At 37.7% G+C, this 12,713-nt stretch overlaps 1 protein-coding gene across 1 annotated transcript in view; it reads left to right on the top strand.

The window, feature by feature from the left end:
- The window catches only part of SNX4 (sorting nexin 4), a 69,101-nt gene that overhangs the window by 23,896 nt on the left and 32,492 nt on the right, over positions 1–12,713 (top strand). The window contains exons 6-7 of the mRNA XM_040484785.1: positions 2,899–2,954; positions 7,568–7,640. Coding sequence (XP_040340719.1) covers positions 2,899–2,954; positions 7,568–7,640 — 129 coding nt within the window. The remainder of the gene's footprint in view (positions 1–2,898; positions 2,955–7,567; positions 7,641–12,713) is intronic.

Here is a 12,713-nt window from a genome sequence, read left to right as displayed (position 1 = left end):
CTGTTGCTTGGAGTAGAGCCTGCCAATGCCCATAGTCCAGACTTCGAAAATTTCTGCTAGAGGCACCTGGGTGGTTCAGTTGGTTGGGGCCTAGGTCCTGATCTCACAGTTGTGGGATTGAGCCCCTGCATTGGGCTCTCTGCTGAGCGTGGAGCTGGCTTGAGATTCTCTTTTCTATCTGTTTCTCTCTCTCACCGTCCCTCCCCCTTTGCCCCTCTCCCCTGCTTGCTCGCTCACTCTCTCAAATAAACTTTAAAATTTCTGCTAATCTGTATATTACACAGAAATTCTCAGAGAGCCACTGTGGCTGGGTGCCTACAGAGTGTCAGGTGCTCTTCTAGGTGCTGTGGAAACAGTAGTGAATGAGCTGAAAACATAAACTCCCTTATTCTTATCGAGGTTATATTGTAGTAGAGACATTAAATTAATGTTTAAATCAGTAAGATACTTTAAAGGGTATTGTTAAAGGGTATGATGGTACAGAATTTTTGTTTTCAAGGATTTTTTTGAGATAGGTGACCATAAGATTTATTATTCTAATGGGACTCTTTTGAGAGTAAAAAGGGGTCCTATTAATAATGAATTTAGGACAACAAGCATAAACCAGGACTTTCCTGGGTAAACTGGGTCACATGGTTGAAGAGATAACATTTGAGCTGAGACAGGAATAAAGAACCTTGCGGTGGAGTCAACTTGGGGGCCAGGGAAGAGGAACATTAGAGAGGCCCAAGCTGGATAGTGGCTTACTAGGCAAGGTGTGGGGGAAGAGAAGAATCAGAAAATGAAATAACAAAGGGAAGACAAGATCCAGCATAAGGAAAGTAAAATATTTAATAGGAACTGGAAAAGGAGAAGAAGTGGGACTAACAGAGAACATGGGAAGGAAGATAGTCGGGGCTGTAGAATAGTTGGGGTTATTTTTTATTCAGTCGATACCTCCTGCATGATGGTCTTGTGCCACGCTTTGTGAGGCACTGGGATATAGCAATGAACAAAGCAGATTAAATAACGTATTGCCATGGCAGCCATTGTATAACTCCAGGAGCACCATTCACATTGTGCTTTCTTACGGCTCTTCTAGTGGGCAGCTAAGAAACAAGTAAACAACTAAGATGATTTCAAGTAATATTGTTTTAAAGGAGATACAGTAAGGTGGAGTGAAACTGGGGCACCTAGGTGGTTCAGTCAGTTGAGTGTCTGATTCTTGATTTCAGCCTAGGTAATGATCCCAGGGTTGTGCGATTGAGCCCCATGTTGGACTCTGCACTGAATGCGGAGCCTACTTGGGATTCGCTCCCTCTACCTCTGCCCCTCTCCCTTGCTCATGTTCTCTCTTAAAAAAAAAAAAAAAATGGGGGCACCTGGGTGGCTCAGTCGGTTAAGCATTTGACTTTGGCTCAGGTCATGATCTCACGGCTCATGGGTTCATGCCTTGCGTTGGGCTCTGTGCTGACAGCTCCGAGCCTGGAACATGGTTCAGATTCTGTGTCTCCCTCTCTCTCTGCCCCTCCCCCACTCACACTCTGTCTCTCTCTTTCTTAAAAATAAATGAAACATTAAAAAAATTGATTCCTGATTGAACCACCTTTTATGTAGTTTCTGTGCCTGGTCAGAAACATAATTTAGTGTTTTTTCTCCTTTTCTTTTCTTTCCTTTTCTTTTCTTTTCTTTTCTTTTCTTTTCTTTTCTTTTCTTTTCTTTGTGTGTGTGTGTGTGTGTGTGAAGTTTGGCTATGACTTGGATATATTAAGTATAAATTTTATAGAATGCAATTATTATTTAGTGCTGATCCCTCTGTTCCTCCTTTGAGAGCAATTATCTAGAGTAAGTAAAGATAGTTAAAAAGTTTTAAAAAATAGTTAAAAAGTTGTGTTTTCTTGGGGTGCCTGGGTGGCTCAGTCAGTTAAGTGTCCGGCTTGGGCTCAAGTCATGGTCTCACAGTTTGTGGGTTCGAGCCCTGCATCGGGCTCTGCACTGACAGCTCAGAGCCTGGAGCCTGCTGTGGATTCTGTATCTCTGGCTCTTTCTGCCCCTCTCCCACTCATGTTCTGTCCCTCTCAAAAATAAACATTTAAAAAAATTTTTAAAAAAGGTTGTGTTGTAACGTTTTCTGTCAGCTAGAAAGTAATTTGATTTCATCTCACATGTTTTACTTTATTTAGTATGTAGTATTTAGTATAGGCATTTCCATAGTTCTTTTGTTTAAAAACATTTTTTTTGATGTTTATTTTTGAGAGAACATGAGCAGGGGAGGGGCAGAGAGAGAGGGAGACACAGAATCCAAAGCAGGCTCCAGGCCCCAAGCTGTCAGCAGGAGCCCAGTGCAGGGCTTGAATTCACAAACTGCGAGATCATGACCTGAGCCAAAGTGAGGCACTTAACCTACTGAGCCATCCAGGTGCCTCAGTTCTTCCTTTTTTAAAATAGTGATCATGAAAATGAAAAAAACCAATGTACATTTGGTGTGGATTCCTGGGAACTACCTGCAGTAATGTATATGCTTCAGAGCTGTCATTTTATTTAGTTTATCATTCCTTTTCTTGATTTAGAGAAAGGTAAACTACTTCTTCCATGTGATTTATTCTGAGTTACAATAATGCAGAGCTGTGTGTGTGTATATATATAGATAGATAGATACCTGTTAATATAATGATGTTTATAATTGTTTTACTTTGGTATCATTGAATGCCATGTTATTCAGTTTACTTTTTAACACTGTTTTTGTAGTGTTTTCAGAAATAACTACTTTGCTGTTTTTTTTTAGATATGTTTAATGTGTTTGACAAATGATATGAAGAAAACTGTATTTGAGCATCTTAATTCTAAAGGGAAAGTAAAACTGTTTGGATTTATACCCTGAAATGTAATTGTATTAAGTGAACAAATTATTTTTTCCAGGCAGACTCCAGGTTAAAAGCGCTTAATGCAACATTCAGAGTGAAAAACCCAGACAAGTAAGGTTTTGTTTTAATAACAGTTACAATGTTGTTTTGAATGATGTCTATCAATTTATTTAATTTTTCATTTCTGAATGTATGCACTTTATTTACTAATTTAAATAATAATTCACATTACTGAAATCCTTTTACAGTCTAAAACTGATTTTGAGATTTGGTAACTTAATTAGGTTTAAGGTTGCAAGTAACTGAAGTATCAGAAAATTAAACTGCTGTTTTTTCCTAGAAGGATTTATTAAAAATGTTGAAGATATCAGAAAAATGAGAGACTTAATTTTTAATTTCATATGAAATAGTTTTCCTTATATGGCTTTGCTTATCAAATATGTACAAAGTTCAAGAAGATTATATGTATTATATATATTTAATAATAAACTACTTTGTACACCAAGAAAACTTGATAGATAAATGCATACTAGTGGAATAATTTCATGGAGATGTATCTGTATGACAATTACTTGACTTGGTGTTTGTGATGAGACCATTTCTATATTTAAGGAAACCCATGCATTCACAATAAAATGTCCTTAGGGTGGTTCCTAGGCATTTCTTAAGATTTTGGTTTTACTCATTCTCTGAATTAGGTGGGTAATTCAGACTTTTCATTATATGGACCTTTACCTGGCCTTTGATTCAACTGAACTTTTCAATTAGAAAGGTGTTTGAGCAGATTAGGCTTTTGCATTTTTGGCTGCCAAGTTCATGAGTTGTGTTAGAATTTCTCTAGTTAAGCCTTCAACATTAATTTCTATGTGGTGTAAATTCTTACCAAAGGCTGGGTTTGCATAGTCTGATAATATATTATGCCTGACTTTAGAAATTATGTATTTGGTTTTTAATATAAATTTTGAATATAAAATATAAATATTTAAAGTTTTGGTAAACAGGAAATTGTGATGGTAACCACTGAAGTTTTTTTTTTTTTCTTAATAGACTTTTTTAGAGGAGTTCTATTTAGTTTTATAGAAAAATTGAATGGACAGCACTGAGCTCCCATATATATCCTCTGCCCCCACACATGCACAGTCACCCCCACTGTTAATATCCCCCACCAGAATGGTACATTTGTTATAATCGATGAACCTATGTTAAGACACTGTTATCACCTGAAGATGTTACATAAGGGTTCACTCTTGGTGTTGTATATTATGACAAATGTATAATGGCATATGTCCATCATTAATAGTATCATATAAGGTATTTTAACTGTCCTGGGGCTGGGGTGCCTGGTTGGCTCACTTGGTAGAGCACGTGACTCTTAATCTCAGGGTCATGAATTCAAGCCCCGTGTTGGGCATGGAACCCACTTGAAATTTAAACAAAAAACAACACCAAGACCCTCCCACCCCCACCAAAAAAAAAAAAACCAAACTCCAAAGTATTTTCAGTGTCCTAAAAATCCTCTGTGCTCTGCCTGTTTATCCCTCCATCCCAGCCCCTGGCAACCAGTAATCTCCATAGTTTTGCCTTTTATAGAATGTCATATATGGTATGTAGCCTTTTCAGATAGGCTTTTTTCACTTAGTAATATGCATTTAAGGTTCCACTGTAAGGGTTATAATGACGGGTATGGTATATAAGAGACGCTCTTTAATTTTTTTTTTTTTTTCAACGTTTATTTATTTTTGGGACAGAGAGAGACAGAGCATGAACGGGGGAGGGGCAGAGAGAGAGGGAGACACAGAATCGGAAACAGGCTCCAGGCTCCGAGCCATCAGCCCAGAGCCTGACGCGGGGCTCGAACTCCCGGACCGCGAGATCGTGACCTGGCTGAAGTCGGACGCTTAACCGACTGCGCCACCCAGGCGCCCCAAGAGACGCTCTTTAGATAAAGAACTAAAATTTTAAGTCAACCTCTTTGAAAAACCTAGTAAGCTAGCTTTATGACTTTGGTGAATGTGCATTCACTAGAGGAGCATGTAGATGAGACTATTATTAATTAATATTGTAATATTAATATTTTGTCTTGAATGTTTTTCAATTTAATGAAAAATATTTTATCAATTGAATGTTTATCTTCCCTTTTCTGACCTAACTAGGTTTCTGGATTATAAAATTTTATTTAATAACCATATTATATATGGAATTTTAAATTTGATATGAACAGTAACATAACCAAAGCAATTTTGCCCCTGTTCTTGTTAAAATGTGTAGTTAATGTATAATTAGTAATAGAATTTGTTTGCTTTAAGTTCTAGTTAAGAGAATTATCTATATTGTGTTTTGTTTTTTTTAAGTTTTATTTATTTTTAAGTAATCTCTACACTCAACATGGGACTCAAACTAATGACGCGAGATCAAGAGTCACATACTCCTGGGGTGCTTGAATGGCTCAGTCTGTTGAGCAGCCGACTCTTGGTTTCAGCTCAGGTCATTATCTCATGGTTCATTAGTTTGAGCCTTGTGTTGCACTCTGGGCTGGCAACACAGATCCTGTTTAAGATCTTCTCTCTCTCTTTCTCTCTCTCTCTCTCTCTCTCTCTCTCTCTCTCTCTCTCTCTCTCTCTCTCGCCCTCCCTTTCTCACTCTCTCTGTCAGAATAAATAAATAAAATTAAAGAAAAAAACCCCAAAGAATCACATACTCCTTCTACTGAGCTAGCCAGGTGCCTTCATGCCATTCGTTGTTAAGCCAGATTCTTCACGTACAGAATCTCTGTTCTAGCTATATTATATATTACATGTATTTTATATAGTGGGTCTAGCTGGCCCAATATATAATTATTATTCATACTGTTACTAAAATAGTTTACAGCACTAAAATACTTTTATTCTGCCCTTTCTTAAAATGTAGAAAACTGGAAAGATTGTTGGGATTACCAAAATGATACTAGCTTCATGCATGTTTATATTTTTTCAAACTGGGGTGCCTGGCTGGCTCAGTTGGAAGAGCATGTGGCTCTTGATTGAGGTTGTAAGTTTACTCATATGTTGGGTGTAGAGATTACTAATAAATAAATAAATAAATAAATAAGTAAGTAAGTAAGTAATTTTGAAATAAAATAAAATATATTTCTTCAAACTAGACTGCTAAGAGCAGTTTGGAGATGAACCTTCTACTTTTGGAGATGAGTCTTCTACTTTTATGTGGCAATATTTAGACAATATTTGGGCAATATTAGGAAGTAGACCTAGTGATTAGTAGAATGAATGGGGCAAAAGAGGGGCAGGAAATATAGGTGGCACCCAGGTTTTCTTCTTTAGAATGCTAGGGAACATAGGGAAGAGGGTTTTGGGAGGGACAGGGGAAGATAAGCTCTAGATATGTAAAAGTACAAAGGTCTGGTGTTTAGGAGAGAGATTCGGGCAGGAGGTAGACATTTGGAATTCAGTAACACGTACGCCATAACTGTGAAGCTTTGTGAATGGTAAGTCACATGAAATGTATAGATTGAAAGATTGATTAAGATGGCTGAGGACCCAGGATTGGACCCTAAGGAGTGCCAACGCCTTGAGGGTGTTTTCCAAAGTATAATCTGAAGATTAGCACCATTTGAATTATTTGGGTTATACCTTCAGATTCTTGAGTCCCTCTAGGGCCTTTGTGTACAGTTTTGCTTGTTCACACACTTGTCCTACTGAGAGGCCCTCCTTAGTGTTTCTGACACTTTAGGGCCTCTTTGCATGCTAAAGTTGGGAGGAGGGTGAGGTTAGCTGTTACCTTGCTGAAAGGATCAAGAAAGATGAGGACTAAAGTCTGTTGTTGGGTTTTAAGCAACATGAGAATAGTTAGTGAGTTTGTCAGGAGTATTTCTCTGCTGGTATTGGAGGCAAAACTAGCTTGCAGTGGGCCGCACGGTGCATGGATAGTGACTGTTGCTAGAGAGAGTACCTTGTTAAAGTGTGCCTGTGAAATGGCTGGGGATGAGAGTGTTAACAGTTGGATGTGTTGTCAAGGGAATATATGTATGTGTTTTAATATAGGAGAGTTAATTGATATGCTAATGAGAAGGAGCTTGCAGAGAGAGGAATTTAGAAAATAGGAATATGGGGTGTAGCTGGGATAGAGTCTAGAGTATTGATGGGAAGAAGGATCTTAGAGGGAAGGAAGAAATAATAGATGTAGATATGTTTACTGGCAGGAGATAGAGGTGGAGGTGGTTCCTACTAATGGCTTGTGTTTAATTTGTGAAGCCTGGTTGGAGAGTGATAGGTGGTGGTATCAGAAATTTCAGGTCTTTTTGCAGAACTGTAGTTACTAGATTAGGGAAACAAAGATTATTGATCAGCATGAAGATTGAGGTTAGAGATCATGAGTTTATGGTTGCATCAGAACATTTTTTAGCACCATAAGTTTTTGTCCTGTTTTTTTGTTTTCAAGTAACTTTTCATATAACTTTTATCTTTATCTCAGTTCCACAGTATAAATTATGAAGTATTTTTCTTGTCTTTAGTAATACCAAAAGAAAATATGGTTGCTTTATTTTAGAATTTTTTGAATTTGTATTTGAATTTGTATTGAATTTGAATTTGTATTGGTGTGTGCATAAGGCCAGCATATGGTTAAATAGAATCAGTTTCATTATTCTCAAGAACTGCTGTTTTTGTCTTTCAGTTTTTGACTTGTTTCCATGAGAAAAAAAATGATGTTTCCCTTGTTTCCTGTTTCAGGAGATTTACTGAACTAAAACACTACAGTGATGAACTACAGTCTGTCATCTCACATCTTCTTCGAGTCAGAGCTGTAAGTGGTCCCCAGGAGCTTTTGGATGCACATTTATAAGGATGTGCTTCTCACCTAATCACGTTTTTAAGTAATGGATGGTATTTATGATAAATAGCTGATTCTTGCATTTAAATTTGGCATGTTCATCATCCAAACTGCATTTAAAAAAACATATGAAATGTTCTCTGGTATAGACAGCTTGAAGCATTTTAACTGTTGTTTTCTCTGTAGTTTGTATATGGTTGTTTTGACTTCTTGTGAAAAGGCCTACCATTTCACTGTTGGAATATAATTAAATAAGTGTGGGAGTTTAGATCTACATGTAATAATATCTTTATGCTTTGAAGGTTGTTTTAAAGGTCTGTGAAAAAGTTTATATATGTTAGGTCATCTTGTGTCTGTACTCTTAAATTTTCCTAAATAAACTTATTTGGGGTAATGGTTTGCCATGACAAACTAAAAATTGAGGCATAATCACTGTACTTAGCCCTATAGTTTGGCTGTGGTAGACATGGAACCCTTAGAACTTGCTAAAAACTTTGAAAGACCCTGGGTTACCAGGTCTAGGATCACATTTATGCTGATTGGAATCCTTGTGGAATATATTATCTGGGATTTGTTTTAATGAGAGTGGTGAAGAGTGGAAAGTGGGGGCAGTTTATATGAAACTTGATTACCATATAATAATTGTTGAAGGTAGTAGGTGTTGCGAAATGGAAATATATTCTACTGTTCTCTGAAGATTACCATAGTAAAAAGTATTAAAATAAGGGGAAGAAAATCCTTCCTGAAGTCTTTATATTGGCCCAATTTCCTGTTTAACCATTCAGAGTACCATTAGACCTCTTAAATAAATTATAAGATACTTTCTAATAAAAGGTCCATGTGAGAATTAGTAGGCTAGCGTCAAGAACTGGGTACTGGGAAACTGGGTTTATAAGGTAACTAGACACTACTTGTTGAAAGGTTGGGGAAGAGGACATGTGTCTAGACACCCCAGAAGACTGGAAGAATAATTCATACAGCTTTGACTTTTTTTTTTTTTAAATTTTTTTTTTCAACGTTTTTTATTTATTTTTGGGACAGAGAGAGACAGAGCATGAACGGGGGAGGGGCAGAGAGAGAGGGAGACACAGAATCGGAAACAGGCTCCAGGCTCCGAGCCATCAGCCCAGAGCCCGACGCGGGGCTCGAACTCACGGACCGCGAGATCGTGACCTGGCTGAAGTCGGACGCTTAACCGACTGCGCCACCCAGGCGCCCCTATACAGCTTTGACTTTTATGTTAGAAACCTTCGAGAATCTATTTATTTTTTAGAAAAAATGAGAAAAAAAATTTTTTTAGTGTTTGTTTATTTTCAAGAGAGCATGAGCAGGGGAAGGGTTGACAGAGAGGGAGACACAGCATCCAAACCAGGCTCCAGGCTCCAGGCTGTCAACACAGAGTCTGATGTGGGGCTCGAACTCACAAACCATGAGATCATGACCTGAGCCAAAGTTGGACGCTTAACCAACTGAACCACCCAGGCGCCCTGAGAATCTATTTAAATTAGAGGTCTGGCTGATTATGGAAGCTGTGTCTTTTTATTTCTTTATATCTTTAAAATTTTATTTGTTTATTTAAAATTTATTAAATTTTTAAAAATTTACATCAGGTTAGTTAACATACAGTGCAGTGATGATTTCAGGAGTAGAATCCAGTGATTCATCACCTACATATAAAACCCAGTGCTCATCCCAACTAGTGTCCTCCTTAATGCCCCTTGCCCAGTTAGGGCATCCCCCCACCCAAAATGCCTCCAGCAACCTTCAGTTTGTTCTCTGTATTTAAGAGTCTCTTATGGTTTATCCCCTTCCCTGTTTTTATATTATTTTTACTTACCTTCCCTTATGTTCATCTGTTTTGTGTATTAGATTCCACATATGAATGAAGTCAAAGTGATATTTGTCTTTCTCTGACTAATTTCGTTTAGCATAATACACCCTAGTTCTATCCACATTGTTGCAAAAGGCAAGATTTCATTCCTTTTGATTGCTGAGTAATATTGCATTGTGTGTGTGTGTGTGTGTGTGTGTGTGTGTGTGTGTGTGTGTGTGTATATACACACCACATCATCTTTATTCAACCGTCAATGGACATTTGGGCTCTTTCCATACTTTGGCAATTGTCATTAACGCAGCTATAAACATTAGAGTGCTTTGCCTCTTCGAAATAGACACCTGTATCCTTTGGATAAATACCTAGTAGTGCAATTGCTGGGTCATAAGGTAGTTTTATTTTTAATTTTTTGAGGAACCTCCATACTGTGTTCCAGAGTGGCTGCACCAGTTTACATTCCCACCAGCAGTGCAAAAGAGATCCTCTTTCTCCACATACTCGCCAACATCTGTTGTTGCCTGAGTTGTTAATGCTAGCCATTCTGACAGGTGTGAGGTGATATCTCATTGTGGTTTTGATAGGTATTTTCCCTGATGATGAGTGATGTTGAGCATCTTTCATGTGTCAGTTTGCCATCTGGATGTCTTCTTTGGAGAAGTGTCTATTCATATCTTTTGCCCATTTCTTCACTGGATTATTTGCTTTTTTGGGTGTTGAGTTTGATATGTTCTTTATAGATTTTGGATACTAACCCTTTATCTGCTATATCATTTGCAAAAATCTTCTCTCATTCCATTGGTTGCCTTTTAGTTTGATTGTTTCCTTCACTGTGCAGAAGCTTTTTATTTTGATGAGGTCCCAGTAGTTCATTTTTGCTTTTGTTTCCCTTGCCTCAGGAGACATGTCAAGTAAGAAGTTGTTACTGCCGAGGTCATAAAGGTTTCTGCCTGCTTTCTTCTTGAGGATTTTGATGGCTTCCTGTCTTACATTTAGGTCTTTCATCCATTTTGAGTTTATTTTTGTGTATGGGGTTAGAAAGTGATCCAGGTTCATTTTTCTGCATGTCACTGTCCAGTTTTCCCAATTACCGTTTGCTGAAGAGACTGTCGTTCCATTGGATACTTTTTCCTGCTTTGTCAGAGATTAGTTGGCCATATGTTTGTGGGTCCATTTCTGGGTTCTCTGTTCTGTTCCATTGATCTGAGTGTCTGTTCTTGTGCCAGTACCGTACTGTCTTGATGATTACAGCCTTGTAATATAGCTTGAAGTCTGGGATTGTGATGCCTCCAGCTTTGGTTTTCTCTTTCAGGATTGCTTTGGCTATTTGGGGTCTTTTCTGGTTTCATACAAATTTTAGGATTGTTTGTTGTAGCTCTGTGAAGAATGGTGGTGTTACTTTGATAGGGATTGTTAACGCTGTATCTTTTTAAAGGTCTTCAACCAAAAGGAAGGGCGGAGGGCACTGTAGAAAGCTTTGTTTAACAGCAGGGTCAGCAGTTCTGAGAGTTGGAGTAGGCAGAGGTACACTATTACACAGTCACATGGCTAACCCCAAGTATTGAGAAGCTCTCAAACAGTGTTCAGACCCAGAAGAAACTAAAGGACAAAGCAGAAAAACCAGCTAGACTCAGATTTATCAGAAATCTCAGAGATGAGTGGTGAATTGAACAGAGTATAACAGGTAAACACTCAGAAAATCCATGAAGCATAGGGAGTGCATTTAAGTGAGACCTTAAGGAGGGAGGCAGGACTGTCGTTGTCAGATTGTGTCCTGAAGGGAGGTTCATGTGATTGCTTTCATAAAATGAGAAAATTGTCATAAGGCATTATACAATAGTGATTATGTCTGACTTTCTGCTGAAAGTATATTTTAAAAAGTGGTTAATATTTAATAACCTTTAAAGATTATGGGAAATTTTAACCATACCAAACTTGTTTCTGCCCTAGGACTTTTATTTGCTCTTCCCCATGCTTGTATCACTTTTCCCACATGCCCCACCTTCAAGAACCTCTCTTGGCTTGTTCTCTTTTGCCATTCATTTCTTGCCTTAGATGCCTCCTCAGAGAAATCTATCTTGGGAATCTTGCATGAAATAAGATGCAGTTTTCTATCATTTTCTGTCATTTTTCATATTCTGTCATTTCTCTGTCATATTCTGTCATTGCTATTTATAACAACACTATCTGACATTGTATTCTGGATTAATCTGTTAATTATCTCCCCTACTAGTGTATGTGAGCTCCACAAGAGCAGCTTTGTTTTCTCACTGCTAAATCCCTGGAACAATGCCCAACTCATAGTAGACATTCATTATCTAGTCATTGAATGAATGAACAAACGAATGTATATGCTGACATTTTTATGTTTAAAAATATCTGAAAAAACAGATAAATTGCTTATTTTATTTTAAAAAATTTAAGGTTTATTTATTTATTTATTTATTTTTTGAGAGAGAGACAGACAGAATGCCAGCAGGGGAGGGGCAGACACAAAATCTGAAGCAGGCTCCAGGCTCTGAACTGTCAGCACAGAGCCTGACACGGGGCTCGAACTCCCAAACTGTGAGATCATGACCAGAGCCACTTTTATTTTATTTTAAATTCCAGTATAGTTAACTTGTAGTGTTATATTAGTTTCAGGTGTACAGTATAGTGATTCAGCAATTCTGTATGTCACCCAGTGCTCATCACGACAAGTACACTCCTTAATCCCATCACCTATTTTACCCATCCCCCCCATTCACCTCCCTTCTGGTAACCATCAGTTTGTTCTCTATAGTTAAGATAAATTGATTCTTGAATTTAATTATAACCAGCCTGGGAGAACTGGTTAATAATTTATATGTGAAAAAAATGTTTAAAGAAAACAGCTTTGTCATCAAAGAGTTTGTAATACATAAGTAAGAGAATTCTGGGTATAGGTATTTATCCTAAACTTTTTTTATTTGTTTGAGATTTTAAGTAATCTCTACATCCAACATGGGGCTCGAACTCACAACCCTGAGATCAAAAGTCACATGCTCTACCAACTGAACCAGCCAGGTGCCCCTATTCTAAACTTGATGAAAACTTTAGAAACTTTATTGACATTAAAGATAGCTTGAGCTATTGAAAGAAAAGCAGCACTTGATCTATAAGTCGAATTGAAATTCTGATTGAGTAAATGAGAGAAATGCTAGTGAACGATACAGGATGCTTTCTGATTGGCTAAA

The sequence above is a fragment of the Herpailurus yagouaroundi genome, unplaced genomic scaffold (assembly GCF_014898765.1).
Source record: "Herpailurus yagouaroundi ecotype Mexico unplaced genomic scaffold, PumYag 162, whole genome shotgun sequence".
Lineage (NCBI taxonomy): Eukaryota > Metazoa > Chordata > Mammalia > Carnivora > Felidae > Herpailurus > Herpailurus yagouaroundi.
Note: the sequence above shows the minus strand (reverse complement) of the source record. Positions and strands in the feature narration are given on the sequence as shown.